This window comes from Anolis sagrei, chromosome 5 (assembly GCF_037176765.1).
Source record: "Anolis sagrei isolate rAnoSag1 chromosome 5, rAnoSag1.mat, whole genome shotgun sequence".
In the NCBI taxonomy this organism is placed as follows: domain Eukaryota; kingdom Metazoa; phylum Chordata; class Lepidosauria; order Squamata; family Dactyloidae; genus Anolis; species Anolis sagrei.
In genome coordinates this window covers 199,403,257-199,427,010 of record NC_090025.1, presented here as the reverse complement: position 1 = coordinate 199,427,010, position 23,754 = coordinate 199,403,257, and the positions used below count along the sequence as shown (strand labels likewise).

The 23,754-nt window shown below is 47.9% G+C and overlaps 1 protein-coding gene across 1 annotated transcript in view; it reads left to right on the top strand.

Annotated features, from left to right (window-relative positions):
* The first annotated feature begins 8,949 nt into the window (after positions 1 to 8,949).
* MAPK8IP2 (mitogen-activated protein kinase 8 interacting protein 2) overlaps positions 8,950 to 23,754 on the top strand; it is a 62,288-nt gene continuing 47,483 nt past the window's right edge. Inside the window, exon 1 of the mRNA XM_067468538.1 lies at positions 8,950 to 9,013. Within this exon, the coding sequence (XP_067324639.1) occupies positions 8,950 to 9,013 (64 nt within the window). The remainder of the gene's footprint in view (positions 9,014 to 23,754) is intronic.

Here is a 23,754-nt window from a genome sequence, read left to right as displayed (position 1 = left end):
CAGCTGAGTCAGAAAATTGCGTGGGATAGACCACATCAGCTGATTCAGTGAACTGCATTGGATAGACGCCATCAGTTGATACAGAAAATTGCATGGGATAGACCACATCAGCTGAGTCAGAAAATTGCGTGGGATAGACCACATCAGCTGAGTCAGAAAATTGCATGGGATAGACCACATCAGCTGAGTCAGAAAATTGCATGGGATAGACCACATCAGCTGAGTCAGAAAATTGCATGGGATAGACCACATCAGCTGAGTCAGAAAATTGTGTGGGATAGACCACATCAGCTGAGTCAGAAAATTGCATGGGATAGACTACATCAGCTGATTCAGAAAACTGCATGGGATAGATTACATCAGCTGATTCAGAAAATTGCTTGCTAATTGCAACATCCACACTTGCTTTAAACAGACAAAGGTTTTTTCTTCCACCCTGGACTTTCCATAGGGATATATACAGACTCCACTTGCCTCACCACCAACAGAACCTCTGAGGATGCCATTAGCCACAGATGCAGGCAAAACATCAGGAAAGAATGCTACTGGGGCATGGCCACACATCCTGTAAAACTCACAGCAACCCTGTGATTCTGGCCATGGAAGCCTTTGACAACACACTATTATTATTATTATTATTATTATTATTATTATTATTATTATTATTATTAGAAACAAGATTGGTACACAGCAGACAAGATCACTCTGCTGGCTGTTGAATTGGATCACATGTCGGACCCTTCCCAAGTGTCTAGGGCTGTATCAATGAATAATGCGTGCAGATCCCAGTAAGGTGGCTTTCTGCACCTGGCAGATGGTAATCTTGTCAGCGCCAATTGTGTTTAAGTGCAGGCCAAGGTCTTGAGGCACTGCACCCAGTGTGCCCATCACCACTGGGACCGCCTTGACTGGCTTGTGCCAGAGTCTTTGCAGTTCGATCTTTAAATCCTCGTATCGTGTCAGCTTTTCCTGTTGTTTCTCTTCAATCCTGCTGTCACCCGGGATTGTAACATCGACAATCCAAACTTTGTTTTTTAACACGATTGTGAGGTCAGGAGTGTTGTGCTCCAAAACTGTCAGTCTGAATCCGGAATCCAAGAGGAGTTTGGCATGTTCATTCTCTGTAACTCTTTCCGGCTTGTGATCCCTCCAGTTCTTTGTCTCAGGCAGACGGTGTTTGTGGCACAAGTTCCAATGGATCACCTGAGCAAGGGTGTTGTGCCTCTGCTTGGAGTCAGTCTGCGCGATCTTCTTGCAGCAGCTGAGGATAGGATCTTCCTGACTGTGAGAGCCGTTCAGCAGTGGAACTCTGGAATATTGTGTCCAATTCTGGGCACCACAATTCAAGAGAGATATTGACAAGCTGGAATGTGTCCAGAGGAGGGCGACTAAAATGATCAAGGGTCTGGAGAACAAGCCCTATGAGGAGCGGCTTAGGGAACTGGCCATGTTTAGCCTGAAGAAGAGAAGGCTGAGAGGAGATATGATGAGGGCCATGTATAAATATGTGAGAGGAAGCCACAGGGAGGAGGGAGCAAGCTTGTTTTCTGCTTCCCTGGAGACTAGGACGCAAGGGAACAATGGCTTCAAACTACAAGAGAGGAGATTCCACCTGAACATTAGGAAGAACTTCCTGACTGTGAGAGCCGTTCAGCAGTGGAACTCTCTGCCTCGGAGTGTGGTGGAGGCTCCTTCTTTGGAAGCTTGTAAACAGAGGCTGGATGGCCATCTGTCAGGGGTGATTTGAATGCAATATTCCTGCTTCTTGGCAGAATGGGGTTGGACTGGATGGCCCATGAGGTCTCTTCCAACTCTTTGATTCTATGATTCTATGATTCTCTGCCCCGGAGTGTGGTGGAGGCTCCTTCTTTGGAAGCTTTTAAACAGAGGCTGGATGGCCATCTGTCAGGGGTGATTTGAATGCAATATTCCTGCTTCTTGGCAGAATGGGGTTGGACTGGAGGATGGCCCAGGAGGTCTCTTCCAACTCTTTGATTCTAGGATTCTATGATCTGTCGTTTCATCTGCTTCCTTGCAGAGTCTACATTTGGGATTTGTCATCGACTTTTCAGTTATAATAATAATAATAATAATTTATTGTCCTGCTGTCTTCAGACCGTGCTGTACAATGTTCCCTCACTTGTCGTGGGTGTTACATTCTAGGACCACCCACGATAAGTGAAATTCTGCAAAGTAGGGACACCCCCTCCTCTCTCACTCATTCTCATTCCTCTTCCTTGTTGCCGCTTGGGCCCCACGACACCTCCTCCGCTGGGTGTAAAACTGTAGGGTTTATATAGCAATATTAAATGATCACTCACAAGCTGGTTTTGCTTGGAAATGGATATATTGCTTGTATCTCTGCAGCAAAGAAAGACACTGCTGACTTTTCCCCACCACCACTTCCTTTTATACACCTTTGCTGCCCATCTCCCACCTCTTCTCAGTTTCCTTATTAGAACTTGTTGCTTCACAAGGAGGAGAGAGCAAGCTTCCTTTCTGCCTCCTTGGAGACTAGGACGCAATAGAACAATGGCTTCAAACTACAAGAGAGGAGATTCCATCTGAACATGAGGAAGAACTTCCTGACTGTGAGAGCCGTTCAGCAGTGGAACTCTCTTCCAACTCTTTGATTCTAGGATTCTAGGATTCTATGATTCAATGCAAAGCTTCCAGGGCACTCTGCTGACTTCAAAATGTCACAGAGAAAAAACTGAGGCAGCCAGGATGATTCAGTCAGGAGGTCACAGAGAGAATTTGTGATGTCTTCATGCCGTCAGAAATTGACTCCTGATACCGGGTCTGTTTGCTTCTGGTAAACTCTGGTAGTCACTCAATCGGTTCTTCTTCTTCTCTCCTCATCCTCTTTACCTTCTTTTTCCTCTTCCTCATCGCTGCCGCTTGGGCCTTGTGAAGCCTTTGCTGCCTCCTCAATCGCTCCAGAAGTGATGAGGAGGAGGAGGAGGAGGAGGAAGGTAAAGAGGGTGAGGAGGGAAGAAGAAGAGCCAATTGAGTGACTACCCAGGACTATCCAGGCGGCGACGAGATGCCTCTCTCACTCACTCAATCAGCGGGAAGGGAGGCATTGGCAGGGCCGTTCTGCTCAGTGTTCCCTCACTACTTGTGCTGTATATATAAATTCCTATTTTTTTTAAAACCGCGAAAAGGCGAGTCCGCGGAAAGCGAACCGTGAAGTAGCAAGAGATAACCACACTTCTGCCGTGTTAGAATCCTAGAGTTGGAAGATTGGCCTTTCTGCTTCATGTTCCCTCACTACTTGTGCTGTATATATAAATTCCTATTTTAAAAAACCGCGAAGAGGAGAGTCCGCGGAAAGCGAACCGCGAAGTAGCGAGAGATAACCACACTTCTGCCGTGTTAGAATCCTAGAGTTGGAAAAGATTTGCTGGGCCATCTAGTCTAACCGCATTCTGCCAAGAAGCAGGAAAATCGCCTTCAAAGCACTCCCGACAGATGGCCATCCAGCCTCTGTGTTGCGCCTCAGAATAGATTCACCTTGCTGAAAACACCAGAACTGCACACAGTCTTTGTAGAGGGAGGGAGGAAAAATGGATTGAAGGGAGGAAGGAGAAAGGGAAGAAAAGGACGGCTGGATGGAAGGAAGGCCAGGAGAAAGGGAAGGGTGGAGAGAAAGAAAGAATAAAGAGGAAGGGAGGGAAGAAGGAAGGAAGGGTTTGGTGGGAGGAAAGAAAGAATTGATTGAGGGAAGGAATAGGGAGGCAGGGAGGAAATGGTTGGATGGATGGATAGAAAGAAGAAGGCCAGGAGAAAGGGAAAGGTGAAGGAAAGAATAGGGAGGAAGGAGGCAAGGGGGAGGAAAGGAAGGAAGGGCTTGATGGAAGGAAGGAAATGGATTGAAGGAAAGAAGGAGGAAGCCTTGCCTCCTTCCTCCCTATTCCTTCTTTCTCTCTGCGCTTCCCTTTCTTTTGGCCTTCCAACCATCCCTCCTTTTCCTCCGTCCCCATTCCTTCCTATTCCTTTCCTTCCTATTCCTTCCTTCAATCAATCCATTATTTCCTTCCTCTCCATCCATCAAGCCCCTCTTTCTTTCTCCTTCCCTCCCTTCTTTCCTTCCTTACCTCGCCTCCTCCCTCCCTCCTTCCCTATTCTTTCCTTTCCTCCCTCCCGCCTTCCCTCTTCCTTCCTATTCCTTCCCTCGCTCTCTTCTTCCTTCCTTGAATCCATTCTTTCCTCCCTCCCTCCCTGTTCTTTCCTCTTCCTTTCCTTGCTATTCCTTCTTTCTTCCTTCCTCCTTTCCTATTCCTTCCCTCGATCCCTCCTCCTTCCTTCCTTCAATCCACTCTTTTCTTTATTCCATCCATCAAGCCCTTTCTTCCTTGCCTCCTTCCTCCTGATTCCTTCCTTTTTTCTCTCCATCCTTCCCTTTCTTTTGGCCATCCATCCTTTTCTTTTCTCCCTCCTTATTCCTTCCTTCCTTCCTTCGCTTTCCTTCCCTTCCCTTCTTTCCTCACCCTCCCTATTATTTCCTATTTCTCCTTCCTCCCTCTCTCCTTCCCTGCTTCTTTCCTTCTATCCACTCGTTCCTTCATTCTGTTCATTAAGCCCTCCCTCCCTTCTCTGCTTCCTTCCTTGCCTCTTTCATCCCTTCCTTCATTCTCTCAATCCTTCCCTTTCTTCTGGCCTTCCATCTATCCATCCTTTTTCTTCCCTCTCTCCCTCTTCCTTCTTATTCCTTCCTCCTTTCTTTCCTTCCTCACTTGCCTCCTTCCTTCCCGTTCCTTTCCTTCCTTCAGTCCATTCTTTCCTCCCTCACTATTCTTTTCTATTCTTTCTTCCTCCCTCCCTCCTTCCTTCTTTCCTATGCCTGCCTGCCTTCCTTCCTTCCTTCCTTCCTTCCTTCCTTCCTTCCTTCCTTCCTTCCTTCCATCAGTCCAGTCATTTTCTTCGTCCTATTAAGCCCTTCCTTCCTTCTTCCTTTCTTCCTTCCCTTCCACCACCCCTCCCTCTTCTGGCCTTCCTTCCTTCCTTCCTTCCTTCCTTCCTTCCTTCCTTCCTTCCTTCCTTCCACCTTCTCAATGCCTTACTTCCTGTTCCTTCCCTTGCTCCTTCCTTCTTCCCTCCTTTCCTTCCTCCCCCCCAATTTTCTCCTTCCCTCTTTCTTTCCCCCTCTCTCCTGACATTCCTTCCTTCCATCCCTCCTTTTCTTCCCTTTCTCCTTACTCCCTTCAATCCATTATTCCCTCCCTCCCTCTTCTTTCCTATTCCTTTCCTCCCTCCCTATTCCTTCATATTTCCTTCCTTCTAATTCCTTTCCTTGCTCCTTCCTTCCTTCCTTCCTTCCTTCCTTCCCTCAACCCATTATTTCCTTCCTTCCATCAGGTGTTCCTTCTTTCTTTCTTTCTTTCCTTCCTTCCTTCCTTCCTTCCTTCCTTCCTTCCTTCTTCCCTCCTCCTTCCCTCCTATTCTTTCTTTCTCTGAACTTTTCCCTTTCTCCTGGCCTTCCATCCATCCATCCATCCAACCAACCTTTTCCTCCCTTCCTCCCCATTCCTCCCTCCCTCCCTTCCTTCCTTGCTTCCTTTGTTCTTCCCTCCCCCTTCCTTCCTCCCTCCCTATTTTTTCTTTCTCTGCCCCTTTCCCTCTCTCCTGGCCTTCCTTCCTTCCATCCCTCCTTTTCTCCCCTTTCTCCTTCCTCCCTTCAATCTATTATTTCCTTCCTTACATCAGGCCCTTCCCTCCTTCCTCCCTATTCTTTCTTTCTCTGCTCCTTTCCCTTTCTCCTTCCTTCCTTCCTTCCTTCCTTCCTTCCTTCCTTCCCTCCTTCCTTCCTTCTTCCCTCCCCCTTTCCTCCTTCCTATTCTTTCTTTCTCTGCCCCTTTCCCTTTCTCCTTCCTTCCTTCCTTTCCTTCTTCTCTCCTTCCCTATTCCTTCCTATTTCCTCCTTCTTCTCTCCTTCCCTATTCCTTCCTATTTCCTCCTTCTAATTCCTTCCCTTGCTCCTTTCCTTTCTTCCTTCAATCTATTATTTCCTTCCTTCCATCAGGCTCTTCCTTCCTTAGGTTCTTCCCCTTTCCTCCCTATTCCTTCTTTCTCTGCCCCTTTTCCTTTCTCCTGGCCTTTTTTCCTTCCTTCCTTCCTTCCTTCCTTCCTTCCTTCCTTCCCTCCCTCCCTCCTTCCTCCCTCCCCCCCTTTCCTCCTTCCTCCCTATTCTTTCTTTCTCTGCTCCTTTCCCTTTCTCCTTCCTTCCTTCCTTCCTTCCTTCTTTCCTCCCCCTTTCCTCCTTCCTCCCCATTGTTTCTTTCTCTGCCCCTTTCCCTTTCTCCTTCCTTCCTTCCTTCCTTCCTTCCTTCCTTCCTTCCTTCCTTCCCTTTCCTTCTTCTCTCCTTCCCTATTCCTTCCTATTTCCTTCTTCTAATTCCTTCCCTTGCTCCTTTCCTTTCTTCCTTCAATCTATTATTTCCTTCCTTCCTTCTTCCCCTTTCTGCTTTCCTCCTTATTCCTTCTTTCTCTGCCCCTTTCTCTTTCTCCTGGCCTTCCTTCCTTCTTCCCTCCCCCCCTTCCCTCCTTCCTCCCTATTCCTTCTTTCTCTGCACCTTTTCCTTTCTTCTGGCCTTCCTTCCATCTATCCATCCATCCATCCAACCTACTTTTTCCTCCCTTCCTCCTCATCCCTCCCTCCCTCCCCTCCCTCCCTCCCTTCCTTTCTCCTTCCTACTAGTCCTTCTTTCTCTGCTCCTTTCCCTTTCTCCTGGCCTTCCTTCCATCCTTCCTTCCATTCTCTCAATTCCTTCCTCCCTAATTCTTCCTCTGCTCCTTTCCCTTTCTCCTTCCTTCCTTCCTTCCTTCCTTCCTTCCTTCCTTCCTCTCTCCCTCCCCCCTTTCCTCCTTCCTCCCTATTCTTTCTTCCTCTGCTCCTTTCCCTTTCTCCTGGCCTTCCTTCCTTCCTTCCTTCCTTCCTCTCTCCCTCCCCCTTTCCTCCTTCCTCCCTATTCTTTCTTCCTCTGCTCCTTTCCCTTTCTCCTGGCCTTCCTCCCTTCCTTCCTCTCTTCCTCTCTCCCTCCCCCCTTTCCTCCTTCCTCCCTATTCTTTCTTCCTCTGCTCCTTTCCCTTTTCCTTCCTTCCTTCCTTCCTTCTTCCTTCCTTTCTCTCTCCCTCTCCCTTTCCTCCTTCCTCCCTATTCTTCCTTTCTCTGCTCCTTTCCCTTTCTCCTGGCCTTCCTTCCTTCCTTCCTTCCTTCCTTCCTTCCTTCCTTCCTTCCTCTCTCCCTCCCCCCTTTCCTCCTTCCTCCCTATTCATTCCTCTGCTCCTTTCCCTTTCTCCTTCCTTCCTTCCTTCCTTCTTCCTTCTTTCCTTCTTCCTCTCTCCCCTCCCCCTTTCCTCCTTCCTCCTATTCTTTCTTCTCTGCTCCTTTCCCTTTCTCCTTCCTTCCTTCTTTCCTTCCTTCCTCTCTCCCTCCCCCCTTTCCTCCTTCCTCTCTATTCTTTCTTCCTCTGCTCCTTGCCCTTTCTCCTTCCTTCCTTCCTTCCTTCCTTCCTTCCTCTCTCCCTCCCACCTTTCCTCCTTCCTCCCTATTCTTTCTTCCTCTGCTCCTTTCTCCTTCCTTCCTTCCTTCCTTCCTTCCTTCCTTCCTCTCTCCTCCCCCCTTTCCTCCTTCCTCCCTATTCTTTCTTCCTCTGCTCCTTTCCCTTTCTCTGGCCTTCCTTCCTTCCTTCCTTCCTTCCTTCCTTCCTCTCTCCTTCCCCTTTCCTCCTTCCTCCCTATTCTTTCTTCCTCTGCTCCTTTCCCTTTCTCCTTCCTTCCTTCCTTCCTTCCTTCTTTCCCTTCTCCTCTCTCCCTCCCCTTTCCTCTTTCCTCCCCATTGTTCTTTCTCTGCCCCTTTCCCTTTCTCCTTCCTTCCTTCCTTTCCTTTCCTTCTTCTCTCCTTCCCTATTCCTTCCTATTTCCTCCTTCTAATTCCTTCCCTTGCTCCTTTCCTTTCTTCCTTCAATCTATTGTTTCCTTCCTTCCTTCCTTCTTCCCCTTTCCTCTTCTTTCCTTTCTTCTGGCCTTCCTTCCATCTATCATCCATCTATCCATCCATCCATCCAACCTACCTTTTCCTGCCTTCCTCCACATCCCTCCCTCCCCCCTTCCTTCTTCCTTCCTTCCTTCCTTCCTTCCTTCCTACTATTCCTTCTTCCTCTGCTCCTTTCCCTTTCTCCTGGCCTTCCTTCCATCCTCCTTCCATTCTCTCCATTCTTCCTTCTTCCCTAATTCTTCCTCTGCTCCTTTCCCTTTCTCCTTCTTTCTTCCTTCTTCTCTCCCTCCCCTTTCCTCTTCCTCCCTTTCTTCCTTTCTCTGCCCCTTTCCTTTCTCCTGGCCTTCCTTCCTTCCTTCCCTCCACCCTTTTCTTCCTTCCTTCCTTCCATCCTTCTCTTTCCTTCCTCCCTTCAGCACTGGACAGCGCCCTCTTTCAGCACCTTCCCGGGAGGGACAGCGCCAAGCTTGCCTGCCTTGAGCAGGAGAGGAGGAGGAGGAGGAGGAAGGCCACAGACAAGGCCGCCCCCCCACCCCCCAAAAAGGAGGGTCTGGCGGTGACGTCGTAGTTGTTTCACGGGGGGGGGGTGTCCCTTGCTTGTGATCTGCCCCTCCTCCCCTCCCTCCCTCCCCCTCCCCTTCCGCACCCAAGGGCGGGGCCTGGCTGCCCCCTCTTTCCCTCCTCCTCCTCCCTTTCTCCTTCCCTCTCTTCCTCCTTTCCTTCCTTCCTCCGGTGTTTTTCTGGGGCGGAGGAGGGTGAGGCGGGTGCGCCATGGCTGCGGCGGATCTCAGCGCCTCCCTCGAGAGACAGAAAGGCCCCAAGAGGGGGAGAAGCAGCCCCCCCAGCCCCAGTGAAGAAGGAGGGGAAGACAGCCCCCCCCCCCCCGCCTCCATCTCTCCCTTCTCTATTTATCTATCCCTCCATCTCTCTCTCTCTCTGTCTCTGCGAAGATGGCGGACCGGGCGGAGATGTTCTCTCTCTCCACCTTCACTCGCTCTCGCCGCCGGGGTGCAGGTGAGGAGGGGGCGGCGATGGGGGGAGGGGGGGACACGGTGGGCGAGGAGGGAGGGGGAAGGGAGGCGCACCCTGACATGGAAATGAAGCACCCCCCCCTTTTGGGCCTACCTCGGGAAAAGAGGAAAGAGGGAGAGAGGGGGGGGGGGTCTCCATTGGAGAGGGAAGGGTCTGCTTCTAAGGTTGGGGGCTTCTGCTTGGGTTGAGAAGGGGAGGGGGAGGGAGAGGGAGAGACGTCGGCGACGCAGCAAGGGCTGTCTTGATGCCTATTTGTCGGAATGGGTTTGGGCCTCTCTCGATGTCTCTCAATGGGAAGGAAGACCCCCCCCCCTTTGGGCCTTCCATTGGGGCAGGAAAGGGGTCTTTCTTCCCCCAATGAGAGGGCTTCTAAGGCCTCTCTTTGGTACATATAAGGGGGGCAATGAAGATAATGACAAAGTCGCAGGAAGGTCTGCCTGTTGTATGTCGGGGTGGGAAGACCCTCCAGGGCTGAGCTTCAATGGAAGGAAGACCCCCCTTTGGGCTTCCATTGGGCCAGGAAAGGGGGTCTCTCTTCCCCCCATTAAGAGGGGCTTCTGGGCCTCTCTTTGGTTCGTATAAAGGGGGCAATGAAGATAATGACAAAGTCGCAGGAAGGCCTGCCTGTTTGTATGTCGGGTGGAAAGACTCTCAAGGCTGGGCTTCAATGGGAAGGAAGACCCCCCTTTGGCCTCCATTTGGGGCAGGAAAGGGGGTCTCTCTTCCCCCATTGAGAGGGGCTTCTAAGGCCTCTCTTTGGTTCGTATAAGGGGGGTAATGAAGATAATGACAATGTTGCAGGAAGGTCTGCCTGTTTGTATGTTGGGTGGGAAGACCCTCCAGGGCTGAGCTTCAATGGGAAGGAAGACCCCCTTTGGGCTTCCATTGGGGCAGGAAAGGGGGTCTCTCTTCTCCCCACTGAGAGAGGCTTCTAAGGCTTCTCCTTGGTTTCTACAAGGGGGGAATGAAGATAATATTGACAAAGTCGCAGGAAGGTCTGCCTGCTTGTATGTCAGGTGGGAAGCCCCCCCAAGGCTGGGTTTCAATGGGAAGGAAGACCCCCCCCCCTTTGGGCCTCCATTGGGGCAGGAAAGGGGTCTCTCTCTCTCTCTCTATCCCCCATTGAGAAGGGCTTCTGGGCCTCTCTTTGGTTCGTATAAGGGGGGCAATGAAGATAATGACAAAGTCACAGGAAGGCCTGCTGTTTGTATGTCGGGTGGAAAGACCCTCCAGGGCTGGGCTTCAATGGGAAGACCCCCCCTTTTGGGCCTCCATTTGGGGCAGAAAGGGGGTCTCTCTTCCCCACTGAGAGAGGCTTCTGGCCTTTCTTGGTTTGTTAAGGGGGGGGAGGAATGAAAATAATGGTCTGACTGTTTGTATTTCGAGTGGGAAGTCCCTCCAAGGCTGGGTCGGGGGCTCAAACTCTCTCTCTTAATGGGGAGGAAGACCCCTTTGGGCCTCCATTGGGCAGGAAAGGGGGTCTCTCTTCTTCCATCGAGAGGGGCTTCTGGGCCTCTCTTTGGTTTGTATAAAGGGGGCAATGAAGATATTGACAAAGTCACAGGAAGGTCTGTCTGTTTGTTTCTTGGGTGGGAAACCTTCCTATGACTGGGTTTGGTCTCTCTCTCTCAATGGAAAAGAAGACCCCTTTGGGCCTCCATTGGGGCAGGAAAAGGGTCTCTCTTCCCCCACTGAAAGAGGCTTCTGAGCCTTTAGTTGGTTTGTATAAGGGGGGGGGGATGAAGAAGGTCTGCCTGTTTGTATTTCGAGTGGGAAATCCCTCCAGGGCTGGGTTGGGGACTCAATCTCTCTCTTTCTCTAATGGGAAAGAAGACCCCCTTTGGGCCTCTATTGGGGCAGGAAAGGGGGTCTCTCTCTCTCTTTCCCCATTGAGAAGGGCTTCTGGGCCTCTCTTTGGTTCGTATAAAGGTGGCAATGAAGATAATGACAGGAAGGTCTGCCTGTTTGTATGTCTGGTGGGAAGTCCCTCCAGGGCTGGGCTTCAATGGGAAAGAAGACACCCTTTGGGCCTCCATTTGGGACAGGAAAGGGGGTCTCCCTCTCTCTCTCTTCCCCCATTGAGAGAGGTTTCTAGGCCTCTCTTTGGTTTGTATAAGGGAGGAATGAAGATAATGACAATGTTACAGGAAGGCCTGCCTGTTTGTATGTCAGGTGGAAAGACCCTCCAGGGCTGGGTTTCAATGGAAGGAAGACCCCCCCTTTGGGCCTCCATTGGGGCAGGAAAGGGGGTCTCTCTCTCTCTTCCCCCATTGAAAGAGGTTTCTGGGCCTCTCTTTGGTTTGTATAAATGAGGGAGAATGAAGGTATTGACAAAGTCTCAGGAAGATCTGCCTGTTTGTTTCTCGGGTGGGAAGACCTCCAGGGATGGGCTTCAATGGGAAGGAAGACCCCCCCCCCTTTGGGCCTCCACTAGGACAGGAAAGGGATCTCTCTTCCCCATTAAGAGGGGCTTCTGGGCCTCGGTCTGCCTGTTTGTATGTTGGGTGGGAAGCTCCTCCAAGGCTGGGTTTCAATGGGAAGAAGACCCCCCCCCCTTTGGGCCTCCATTGGGGCAGGAAAGGGGGTCTTTCTTCCCCCAATGAGAAGGGCTTCTGGGCCTCTTCTTGGTTTCTACAAGGGGGCAATGAAGATATTGACAAAGTCGCAGGAAGGCTGGCCTGTTTGTATGTCAGGTGGGAAGACCCTCCAAGGCTGGGCATCAATGAGAAATAAGACCCCCTTTGGGCCTCTATTTGGAACACAAAAGGGGGTCTCTCTTCCCCCATTGAGAGAGGCTTCTGGACCTTCCTTGGTTTGTATAGGGGGGGGGAGGATTGAAAATAATGGTCTGCCTGTTTGTATTTTGAGTGGGAAGTCCCTCCAAGGCTGGGTCAGGGGCTCCATCTCTCTCTCTCTCTTAATGGGAAAGAAGACCCCCTTTGGGCCTCCCTTGGGCAGGAAAGGGGGGCTTTCTCTCTCTTCTCCCATTGAGAAAGGCTTCTGGGTCTCTCTCTGGTTCGTATAAGGGGGGGGGGGAGAGAATGAAGATAATGACAAAGTCAAAGGAAGGTCTGCCTGTTTGTATGTCGGGTGGGAAGTCCCTCCAGGGCTGGGCCTCAATGGACAAGAAGACCCCCTTTGGGACTCCCTTGGGGCAGGAAAGAGGGTCTCTCTTCCCCCATTAAGAGATGTTCTGGGCCTCTCTTTAGTTAGTACAAGGGGGGCAATGAAGATTATGACAACGATGCAGGAAGTCTGCCTGTTTGCATGTCGGGTGGGGAAGCCCCTCCAAGGCTGGGCTTCAATGGGAAGGAAGACCCCATTTGGGCCTCTATTTGGAACAGGAAAGGGGGGGTCTCTCTCCCTCCTCTCTCTCTCTTCCCCATTGAGAGGGGCTTCTGGGTCTTTCCTTGGTTTGTATAAGGGAGGAATGAAGATAATGACAACATTGCAGGAAGGTCTGCCTGTTTGTATGTTGGGTGGGAAGCCCCTCCAAGGCTGGGTTTCAATGGAAGGAAGACCCCCCCCCCCTTTGGGCCTCCATTGGGGCAGGAAAGGGGGTCTTTCTTCCCCAATGAGAAGGGCTTCTGGGCCTCTTCTTGGTTTCTACAAGGGGGCAATGAAGATATTGACAAAGTTGCAGGAAGGTCTGCCTGTTTGTATGTCGGTTGGGAAGCCCCTCCAGGGCTGGGCTTCAATGGGAAAGAAGACCCCCTTTGGGCCTCCATTTGGGGCAGGAAAGGGGGTCTCTCTTCCCCCACTGAGAGAGGCTTCTGGGCCTTTCCTTGGTTGTTTAAGGGGGGGAATGAAAATAATGGTCTGACTGTTTGTATTTCGAGTGGGAAGTCCCTCCAGGGCTGGGTCGGGGACTCAATCTCTCTCTTTCTCTTAATGGGAAGGAAGACCCCTTTGGGCCTCTATTGGGGCAGGAAAGGGGGTCTCTCTCACTCTCTCTTCCCCCATTGAGAAAGTCTTCTGGGCCTCTCTTTGGTTTGTATACACAGGGGAATGAAGATAATGACAGGAAGGTCTGCCTGTTTATATGTTGGGTAGGAAGCCCCCGCAGGGCTGGGCTTCAATGGGAAGGAAGACCCCCTTTGGGCCTTCCTTGGGGCAGGAAAGGGTGGTCTCTCTTTCTCTCTCTCTTCCCCCATTGAGAGAGGCTTCTGGGCTTCTCTTTGGTTTTTGTAAAGGCGGGGAGGAAAGATAAGTCATTGTCGCAAAAAAGTCTATCTGTATGTCAAAATGGGGAGGGCTTGCGCTTCCCTTTCCCCCCAAGCAGTCAGGAATTATGGGAGTTGAAGTCCAAAACACCTGGAGGGAGGGCCCAAGTTGGCCTAGGCCTGCATGAGGAGCTGCAGCTCATGCATAGCATTATTGTTGTTGTTTATACCCCAATTTATCTCTCCCAAAGGGGACTCAAAGCAGCTTGGCGTAAAAGCATCAGCAGACACACAATCTGAAAACATACAAACAGTCAAATAGACTTAAATACAAACAGCACTCCAAAGAAATGCATCAAAACATTCCAGAACCACAGCACCACCCTGACTAGGTCTTAAACACCTGGAGAGGTATCAGTGGTCCTCTTCCTCAGAAGCAAATCTTCTGATGTCTCAATTGGGGCTGGGGGGGGGGGGGCTTTCAGTCTTTCTGGAACCAAGGCTTGGGCCTCAAGCCCCTTCCCTTCCCATTCCTTTCCTTTCTTTCCTTCTTTTCCTTCCTTTCTTTCTTGCCTTCCTTCCCTTTCTTTCTTTTTCCCTTCCCTCCTTTCTTTGCTTTCTTCCTTCCTTTCCCACTTTCCCTTCCTTTCCTTCCTTCCCTTCCCTTCTTTCCTTCCTGTCTTTCATTTGCTTTCCTTCTTCCCTTTCTTTCCCTCCTTCCTTTCCCTTTCTTTTCCTTCCTTCCCCTCCCCCCTCTCTTCTTTGCCTTCCTTCCCTTTCTGTCTTTCTTTCTTTCTTTTTCCCTTCCCTCCTTTCTTTGTTTTCTTCCTTTCCCACCTTCCCTCTCCTTCCCTCCTTCCGTTCCTTCCTTCCCTTCCCTTCTTTCCTTCCTGTCTTTCATTTGCTTTCCTTCTTCCCTTTCTTTCCCTCCTTCCTTTCCCTTTCTTTTCCTTCCTTCCCCTCCCTCCCTCTCTTCTTTGCCTTCCTTACCTTTCTGTCTTTCTTTCTTTATTTTTCCCTTTCCTCCTTTCTTTTCTTCCTTCCTTCCTTCCTTCCTTCCTTCCTTCCTTCCTTCCTTCCCTCCCTCCCTCCCTCCCTTCCTCCCTCCCTCCTTTCTTTCCTTTGCTTTCCTTCTTTCTTTCCATTTCTTTGCCTTCTTCCTTTCCCTTTTTTCACTCCTTTCATTTTCCTCTTTCCTTCCTTTCCCTTCCCTCCCTCCCTTCCCTCCCTCCCTCCCTTCCTTCCTTCCTTCCTTCCTTCCCTCCTTTCTTTCCTTTGCTTTCCTTCTTTCTTTCCATTTTTGCCTCCTTCCTTTCCCTTTTTTTCACTCCTTTCATTTCCCTCTTTCCTTCCTTCCCCTCCCTCCCTCCCTCCCTTCTTTGCCTTCCTTCCCTTTCTGTCTGTCTTTCTTTCCTTTTCCCTTTCCCCCTTTCTTTTCTTCTTTCTTTCTTTCCTTCCTTCCTTTCCCTTCCTTCCCTCCCTTCCTTCCTTTTACTTCCTTCCTTCCTTCCATCCTTCCTTCCCTTCTTTCTTTCCTTTTGCTTTCCTTCTTTCCTTCCCTTTCTTTGCCTCCTTCCTTTCCCTTTCTTTTCCTTCCCTCCTTTCCCTTTTTCTTTCCATCCTTCCTTCTTCCCTTTCCTTCCCTTCCCTTCCCCATTCCCCCCTTCATGCCCACTAAGACCTCAAGGCCATCCCCAGTTGGAGACTGAGTTTGTGCTTCAAGCCCCTTTCCCTTCCCTTCCCAACTTCCTTTCTTCCCTTCCTTTTCTTCCCTTCTCTTCCCCATTCCCCCTTCATGCCCACTGAGACCCCCAAGTCCAGCCCAAGCCTACTTCTCAGGTCTTTCTCCCCAGCGTCTCCACCAGCCCTTTCCTGTGGCCAAAGGATGTGGATGTGGGTCGCCTGCATTGGGGGGCAGGAGGCCTATTGCTGATGCTGGAGCTCTTCCTCGTTCCCATCACCCCCCCCCCCCCCAAACAGCCATAACAACCCCATTAGGGAGAGACCCACTTCCCATCCCTCAGCTCGATCCCTCTTTGGGGACCCCCTGGTGCCAGCCTGCTTTGGGGGGCTTGGAGAGAAAAACCCCACAGAGAAGAGGATGGGAGCAGCGGAAAGGAAGGAAGGAAAGAAGGAAGGAAGGAAGGAAGGAAGGAAGGAAGGAAGGAAGGAAGGAAGGAAAGAAGGAGAAGGGGCGAGGGCTTTGCAGAGTTTGGATGGATTCAAGGAAAGCAAGGTTCAATATGCAGGAAGACTCTGGAATGAATATAGATATGTATATAACGTATATATCTGGCAAGGGCTTTGCAGAGTTTGCATCGGGATGGGTTTGAGACAAGGTTGCATACACAGGAAGAAGAATCTGGAATGGCACAGACTTTGCAGAGTTTGTGTCCCTGGAAGGATTCGGAGAGGCAAGGGAGAATCTGCAATACATATAGACATATAGACACATGTATACCTATCTATTTCTGTGTATATGCATATACATGCATATGCCCATACATACATATATTTATAAGTATGTATTTGTGTGTTTATGTATGTATGTGTCTCCGTACATACATATGCATAGATATATAAGCATGTATTTGCATGTATATGTATGAGTTCATATATACATATATGTATAAGTTGTGTATTTGTATGTATATGTGTATATGCATATATGTGTGTTCATGTATGCATACATGTGTGTCCATATTTACATATATTTATAACTATGTATTTGTGTGTTTATGCATGTATGTGTGTTCATACATACATACATCTATTTTTGTGTATATGCATATATGTGTGACCATATTTACATAGATTTATAAGTATGTGTATGTTTATGCATGTATATGTGTTCGTACATACATATATCTATTTTTGTGTATATGCCTAGTGTGTATATGTGTATATGCATATAAGTGTGTATATGTGTATATGCATATATGTGTGTCCATATATGCATATATGTGTGCCCATGTTTACATATATTTATAAGTATGTATTTGTGTGTTTATGCATGTATGTGTGTTCATACATACATCTATTTTTGTGTATATGCATATATGTGTGTCCATGTTTACATATATTTATAAGTATGTATTTGTGTGTTTATGCATGTATGTGTGTTCATACATACATCTATTTTTGTGTATATGCATATATGTGTGTCCATGTTTACATATATTTATAAGTATGTATTTGTGTGTTTATGCATGTATGTGTGTTCATACATACATACATCTATTTTTGTGTTTATGCATGTATTTGTGTCCATGTTTACATATATTTATAAGTATATATTTGTGTGTTTATGCATCTATGTATGTTCATACATACAAATATACATACATACATTTCTGTGTATATGCATATATGTGTGTCCATCTATACATATATTTATAAGTATGTATTTGTGTGTTTATGCATGTGAGTCCGTACATACATATACATGTGAGTCCATACATACATACATACCAGTCTGAGTCTCTCTACGGAGGTAGAGAGACTCAGAACTTCTAACTGTGCTAAGACACAAAAGAGACATGCACAAGAAGTGGAAAAAGGGAGAAATCACCAAAGAAGAATTCAAACAAATAGCCAACACCTGTAGGGAAAAGGTCCGCAAGGCTAAAGCAAAAAACGAGCTCAGACTTGCCAGGGACATTAAAAACAATAAAAAGGGCTTCTATTCTTACGTCAGTAGAAAAAGGAAAAACAAGGAGGCGATAGGACCTCTTTGAGGAGAAGATGGGGCAATGATGACAGGGGATAGGGAAAAGGCAGAACTACTTAATGCCTTCTTTGCCTCGGTCTTCTCACAAAAAGAGAGTTTTCAACCTCAGCAAGATGGAGTGGATGAGGGTTTGGAGGACATCCAACCCCAAATTGGGAAAGAAGTCGTTCAGGAATACCTGGCCGCTCTTAATGAGTTCAAGTCCCCAGGGCCAGATCAACTACACCCCAGAGTATTGAAGGAACTAGCGGAAGTCATTTCGGAACCATTGGCAACCATCTTCGAGAGTTCTTGGAGAACGGGAGAAGTTCCAGCAGATTGGAGGAGGGCCAATGTGGTCCCAATCTTCAAGAAGGGAAAAAAGGATGACCCAAACAACTACCGTCCGGTCAGCCTCACGTCGATACCGGGCAAGATTCTGGAAAAGATTGTTAAGGAAGTGGTCTGCAAACACTTAGAAACAAAAGCAGTCATCGCTAATAGTCAACATGGATTTATCAAAAACAAGTCATGTCAGACTCATCTGATCTCCTTCTTCGATAGAGCTACAAGCTGGGTAGATGCAGGGAATGATGCCGTGGATGGAGCGTGTCTGGATTTCAGGAAGGCCTTCTTTGACAAGGTCCCCCACGACCTTCTGGCAAGGAAACTAGTCCAATGTGGGCTAGGCAAAACTACGGTGAGGTGGATCTGGAATTGGTTAAGTGGACGAACACAGAGAGTGCTCACTAATGCTTCCTCTTCATCTTGGAAAGAAGTGACAAGTGGAGTGCCGCAGGGTTCCGTCCTGGGCCCGGTCCTGTTCAACATCTTTATTAATGACTTAGATGAAGGGCTAGAAGGCATGATCATCAAGTTTGCAGACGACACCAAATTGGGAGGGATAGCCAATAGTCCAGAGGACAGGAGCAGAATTCAAAACGATCTTGACAGATTAGAGAGATGGGCCAAAACTAACAAAATGAAGTTCAACAGTGACAAATGCAAGATACTCCACTTTGGCAGGAAAAACGAAATGCAAAGATACAGAATGGGTGACGCCTGGCTCGAGAGCAGTACGTGTGAAAAAGATCTTGGAGTCCTCGTGGACAACAAGTTAAACATGAGCCAACAATGTGACGTGGCGGCAAAAAAAGCCAATGGGATTTTGGCCTGCATCAAGAGGGGCATAGTGTCTAGATCTAAGGAAGTAATGCTCCCCATTCTCTATTCTGCTTTGGTTAGACCACACCTGGAATATTGTGTCCAATTCTGGGCGCCACAATTCAAGAGAGATATTGACTCTAAGCTGGAATGTGTCCAGAGGAGGGCGACTAAAATGATCAAGGGTCTGGAGAACAAGCCCTATGAGGAGCGGCTTAGGGAACTGAGCATGTTTAGCCTGAAGAAGAGAAGGCTGAGAGGAGATATGATAGCCATATATAAATATGTGAGAGGAAGCCACAGGGAGGAGGGAGCAAGCTTGTTTTCTGCTTCCTTGGAGACTAGGACGCGGAACAATGGCTTCAAACTACAAGAGAGGAGATTCCATCTGAACATGAGGAAGAACTTCCTGACTGTGAGAGCCGTTCAGCAGTGGAACTCTCTGCCCCGGAATGTGGTGGAGGCTCCTTCTTTGGAAGCTTTTAAACAGAGGCTGGATGGCCATCTGTCAGGGGTGATTTTAATGCAATATTCCTGCTTCTTGGCAGGGGGTTGGACTGGATGGCCCATGAGGTCTCTTCCAACTCTTTGATTCTATGAATGTCCAGGGTGGGAGATTGGGATATAAAAAAATTAAATAAATAAATAAATGTATAAGTATGTATTGATGTGTATATGCATGTGTGTCCATACATACATATACATATATGTATGAGTGTGTATTTGCACATATATGCATGCGTGTCCATATATATATATATGTATTTCTGTGCATATGCATATATGTGTGTCTATATATATATATATATATATATATATATATATATACACATATGTATGTGTGTGCATACTATATATAGGTTTTTAAGAAGGTTCTCCATCTCCTGTAATGGAAAAGTTAGAATGATAGAATCCTAGAATTGGAAGGGACTTCTAAAGGGCATCCAGCCCAACCCCCTCCAGGAAAAACACAATCCAATCCCTCCCGGCAGGTGCAAGGGAGGAAAAGGCTGGGAAGCCGGGCCAGGCTCCAGCTGATTCCTGGGTAAAGCAAGGTGAGCAATTTCTAAAAATGATGTCGAAGGGTGATCTTGGCGAGTCTGTCTTTTTGCAAGATGCCGTTAGCCTGCAAGATATTGCTAATTGGCAGGGCCTTTGGGGACTGGCCCCTGGCACAGAGGGAATGGCCAGCGAGGCCTCCATTGGCATCATCAGGAGCATCTACACTGCAGAACGAATGCAGCTTGACACTACTTCCAGTGCTGTTCCTTAAGCCTCCTGTACTTGAAAGTGCTGGCCCTCACCGAACTGCAGCTCCCAAGATTCCATAGCATAATAATATGTTTTCGGGATTTCTAAGAGGTTTGTCTCCACTGCAGAATGACTGCAGTTTGACCCCACTTTAACTGTCATGGCTCAGTGCTAATTGGGTCCTTTGGAGCTGTAGTTTTGCAAGGCCCAGTTGCCTCTACACTGGAGAATGAATGCAGTCTGAGCCTGCTTTCACAGTCAATGCTCAAAGCAATGGAAAACTGGGAGTTGTAGTTCGGTGAGGCACCATCTCTCTTGGGCAGAGGAGGCTACATGGGGATCCCATCATGCTGAGATGTGGCAGTGAGATCAAACTGCATTTATTCCACAATGTGGATGCAACTATACTTACAATACATAAGGATATGAAGTGATTGATTGATTGATTGATTGACTGGCCACAGACCTGTTCAGTTCATGTTCTATGTCTTTCACACAGACATATAATCCGGAATATCAAAGAGACTCAGTTTTGCATTGTCTCATAATGCATTGAAAAGAATGAGAGCTGTTTGGGTTCTGTTGTTTGTTTACTCTAGGTCAGTGTTTCTCAACCTGGGGGTCGGAACCCCGGGGGGGGGGCACAAGGGGGTGTCAGAGGGGTCGCCAAAGACCATCAGAAAACACAGTATTTTCTGTTGGTCCTGGGGTTTCTGTGTGGGATGTTTGGCCCAATTCCCTCATTGGTGGGGTTCAGAATGTTCTTTGATTGTAGGTGAACTATAAATCCCAGCAACTGCAACTCCCAAATGTCAAGGTCTATTTTCCCCAAACTCCACCAGTGTTCACATTTGGGCATATTGAGTCTTCGTGTAGCGTTTGGTCCAGATCCATCATTGTTTGAGTCCACAGTGATCTCTGGATGTAGGTGAACTACAACTCCCAAACTCAAGGTCAATGCCCACCAAACCCTTCCAGTATTATCTGTTGGTCGTGGGAGTTCTGTATGCCAAGTTTGGTTCAATTCCATCATTGGTGGGGTTCAGAATGCTCTTTGATTGTAGGTGAACTATAAATCCCATCAACTGCAACTCCCAAATGTCAAGGTCTATTTTCCCCAAACTCCACCAGTATTCACTTTTAGACATATTGAGGATTCATGCCAAGTTTGGCCCAGATCTATCGTTGCTTAAGTTCGTAGTGCTTTCTGAATGTAGGTGAGCTACAACTCCCAAACTCAAGGTCAATGCCCATCAAATCCTCCCAGAATTTTATGTTGGTTGTGGGAGTTTTTGTGTGCCAAGTTTGGTTCAATTCCATCATTGGTGAGGTTCAGAATGCTCTTTGCTTGTAGGTGAACTATAAAGCCCAGCAACTACAACTCCCAAATGTCAAGGTCTATTTCCCCCAAACTCCACCACATTTGGGCATATTGAGCATTCGTGCCAAGTTTGGTCCAGATCCATCATTGTTTGAGTCCACAGTGCTCTCTGGATGTAGGTGAACTACAACTCCCAACTCTCAAGCCCACCAAACCCTTCCAGTACTTTCTGTTGGCTGTGGGAGTTCTGTATGCCAAGATTGGTTCAATTCCATCATTGGTGGAGTTCAGAATGCTCTTTGATTGTAGGTGAACTATAAATCCCATCAACTGCAACTCCCAAATGTCAAGGTCTATTTTCCCCAAACTCCACCAGTATTCACTTTTAGACATATTGAGGATTCATGCCAAGTTTGGCCCAGATCTATCGTTGCTTAAGTTCATAGTGCTTTCTGAATGTAGGTGAGCTACAACTCCCAAACTCAAGGTCAATGCCCATCAAACCCTCCCAGAATTTTATGTTGGTTGTGGGAGTTTTTGTGTGCCAAGTTTGGTTCAATTCCATCATTGGTGGGGTTCAGAATGCTCTTTGCTAGTAGGTGAACTATAAATCCCAGCAACTACAACTCCCAAATGACAAAATCAACCCTCCCCTCAACCCCACCAGTATTCAAATTTGGGTGAAAATAATGTGATGGTTGGGGGTCACCACCACATGAGGAACTGGATTAAGGGGTCGCGGCATGAGGAAGGTTGACAATCACTGTTCTAGAGTCCATTTAGTTTGCTTCTTTGGCACGGAATGAGAAAGGCCCTTGTTGATGATGTGAAGTTTCGGCCTCTTATCCTTCTTGCACTCTGCATTGGGTCTTTGTGCATGGATGAGTCCACGTGTGTGAGAGCTATGAAGCCCTCTCTCTAGGGATGCATCGCTATCACATTAATGCAGCTTGACCCCACTTTGGGAGCATCATTCTGCACTGTGGAATGAATGCGCTTTGTGGCTCAATGCGATGGAGTCCTGGGATTTCCAGTTCGCTGAGGTAGAAAAGGGCAAAGACCTTGTGAAACTACAACTCCCAGGACTCCACAGCATTGAGCTATGGCTGTTAAAGTGGAGTCAAACTCTGTTGGTTCTGCAGTCTAGATTGACCCTTGAACTGTCATGCCGCACTGCTATGGAATAATGGGAGTTTTGCACAAGGGCTAGCTCATCAAACTACAGCTCCCAAGACTAAATCGCATTGAGACAAAGAAGCTTCAGGTGATGCCAAACCGGGTTAGTTCTGCAGTGTAGAGAAGGTGAAAGCCCTTGTTAAACTACAATTCCCACAACTCCACAGCATTGAGCATTGGCCATTAAAGTGGAGTCAAACTCCATTGGTTCTGCAATGTAGATTGACCCTTGAAATGCCATAGCACACTGCTATGGAGTAATGGGAGTTGTAGTTCCACAAGGGCTAGCTCGTCAAACTACAACTCCCAGGACTAAATTGTATTGAGATGAAGAAGCTTCAGGTGGTGCCATACCCGGTTAATTCTGCCATATAGAGAAGGTGAAAGACCTTGGGAAACTACACCTCCCAGGAGTTTATCATATTGAGCCATGGCAGTCAATCTAGAACAGTTTTCTCAACCTTCCTAAGACTGTGACCCCTTAATACAGTTCCTCATGTTGTAGTGACCCCCAACCCTAAAATTATTTTCGTTGCTACTTCATAAATGGAGTTTTGCTACTGTTATGAATCATCATGTCAATATCTGATAGGCAGGATGTATTTTCATTCTCTGGACCTTGGGAGTTGTAGTTGCTGGGATTTATAGTTCACCTACAAAGAGCATTCTGAACTCCACCAGAGATGGAATTGACCCAAACTTGGCACACAGAACGCCTATGACCAGCAAAAAACACTGAAAGGGTTAGGTGAGCATTGGCCTTGAGCTTGGGAGTTGTAGTTCACCTATGTCCAAAAAGCACTGTGGACTCAAACAATGATAGATCTGGACTAAACTTGGCACGGATACTCAATAGGCCCAAATGTGAACACTGTTGGGAGTTTGGGGAAAATAGACCTTGACATTTGGGAGTTGTAGTTGCTGGGATTTATAGTTCACCTACAATCAGAGAGCATTCTGAACCCCACCAACGATGGAATTGAACCAAACTTGGCACACAGTTCTCCCATGACCAGCAGAAAATATTATGTTTTCTGATGGTCTTTGGCGACCCCTCCGACACCCCATCACGACCCCCCAAGGGGTCCCGACCCCCAGATTGAGAATAATTCAACATGGTAGACGCGCTCTTTTCTCCATTGCTTTCCCTTTTATTCTTAGGAGGACGTAGGCAGGATGGTAGGGCATCGCCTTCCTTTTCCCAGCATAGAATCATAGAATCATAGAATCATAGAATCATAGAATCAAAGAGTTGGGAGAGACCTCCTGGGCCATCATCTAGTCCAACCCCATTCTGACAAGAAGCAGGAATATTGCATTCAAATCACCCCTGACAGATGGCCATCCAGCCTCTGCTTAAAAGCTTCCAAAGAAGGAGCCTCCACCACACTCCGCAGCAGAGAGTTCCACTGCTGAACGGCTCTCACAGTCAGGAAGTTCTTCCTCATGTTCAGATGGAATCTCCTCTCTTGTAGTTTGAAGCCATTGTTCCATTGCGTCCTAGTCTCCAAGGAAGCAGAAAACAAGCTTGCTCCCTCCTCCTCCCTGTGGCTTCCTCTCACATATTTATACATGGCTATCCTATCTCCTCTCAGCCTTCTCTTCTTCAGGCTAAACATGCCCAGTTCCCTAAGCCGCTCCTCATAGGGCTTGTTCTCCAGACCCTTGATCATTTTAGTCGCTCTCCTCTGGACACATTCCAGCTTGTCAATCTCTCTCTTGAATTGTGGTGCCCAGAATTGGACACAGTATTCCAGATGTGGTCTAACCAAAGCAGAATAGAGGGGTAGCATGACTTCCTTAGATCTAGACACTATGCTCCTATTGATGCAGGCCAAAATCCCATTGGCCTTTTTTTGCCTCCACATCACATTCCTGGCTCATGTTCCCCTTCCTGTCCACGAGGACTCCAAGATCTTTTTCACACGTACTGCTCTCG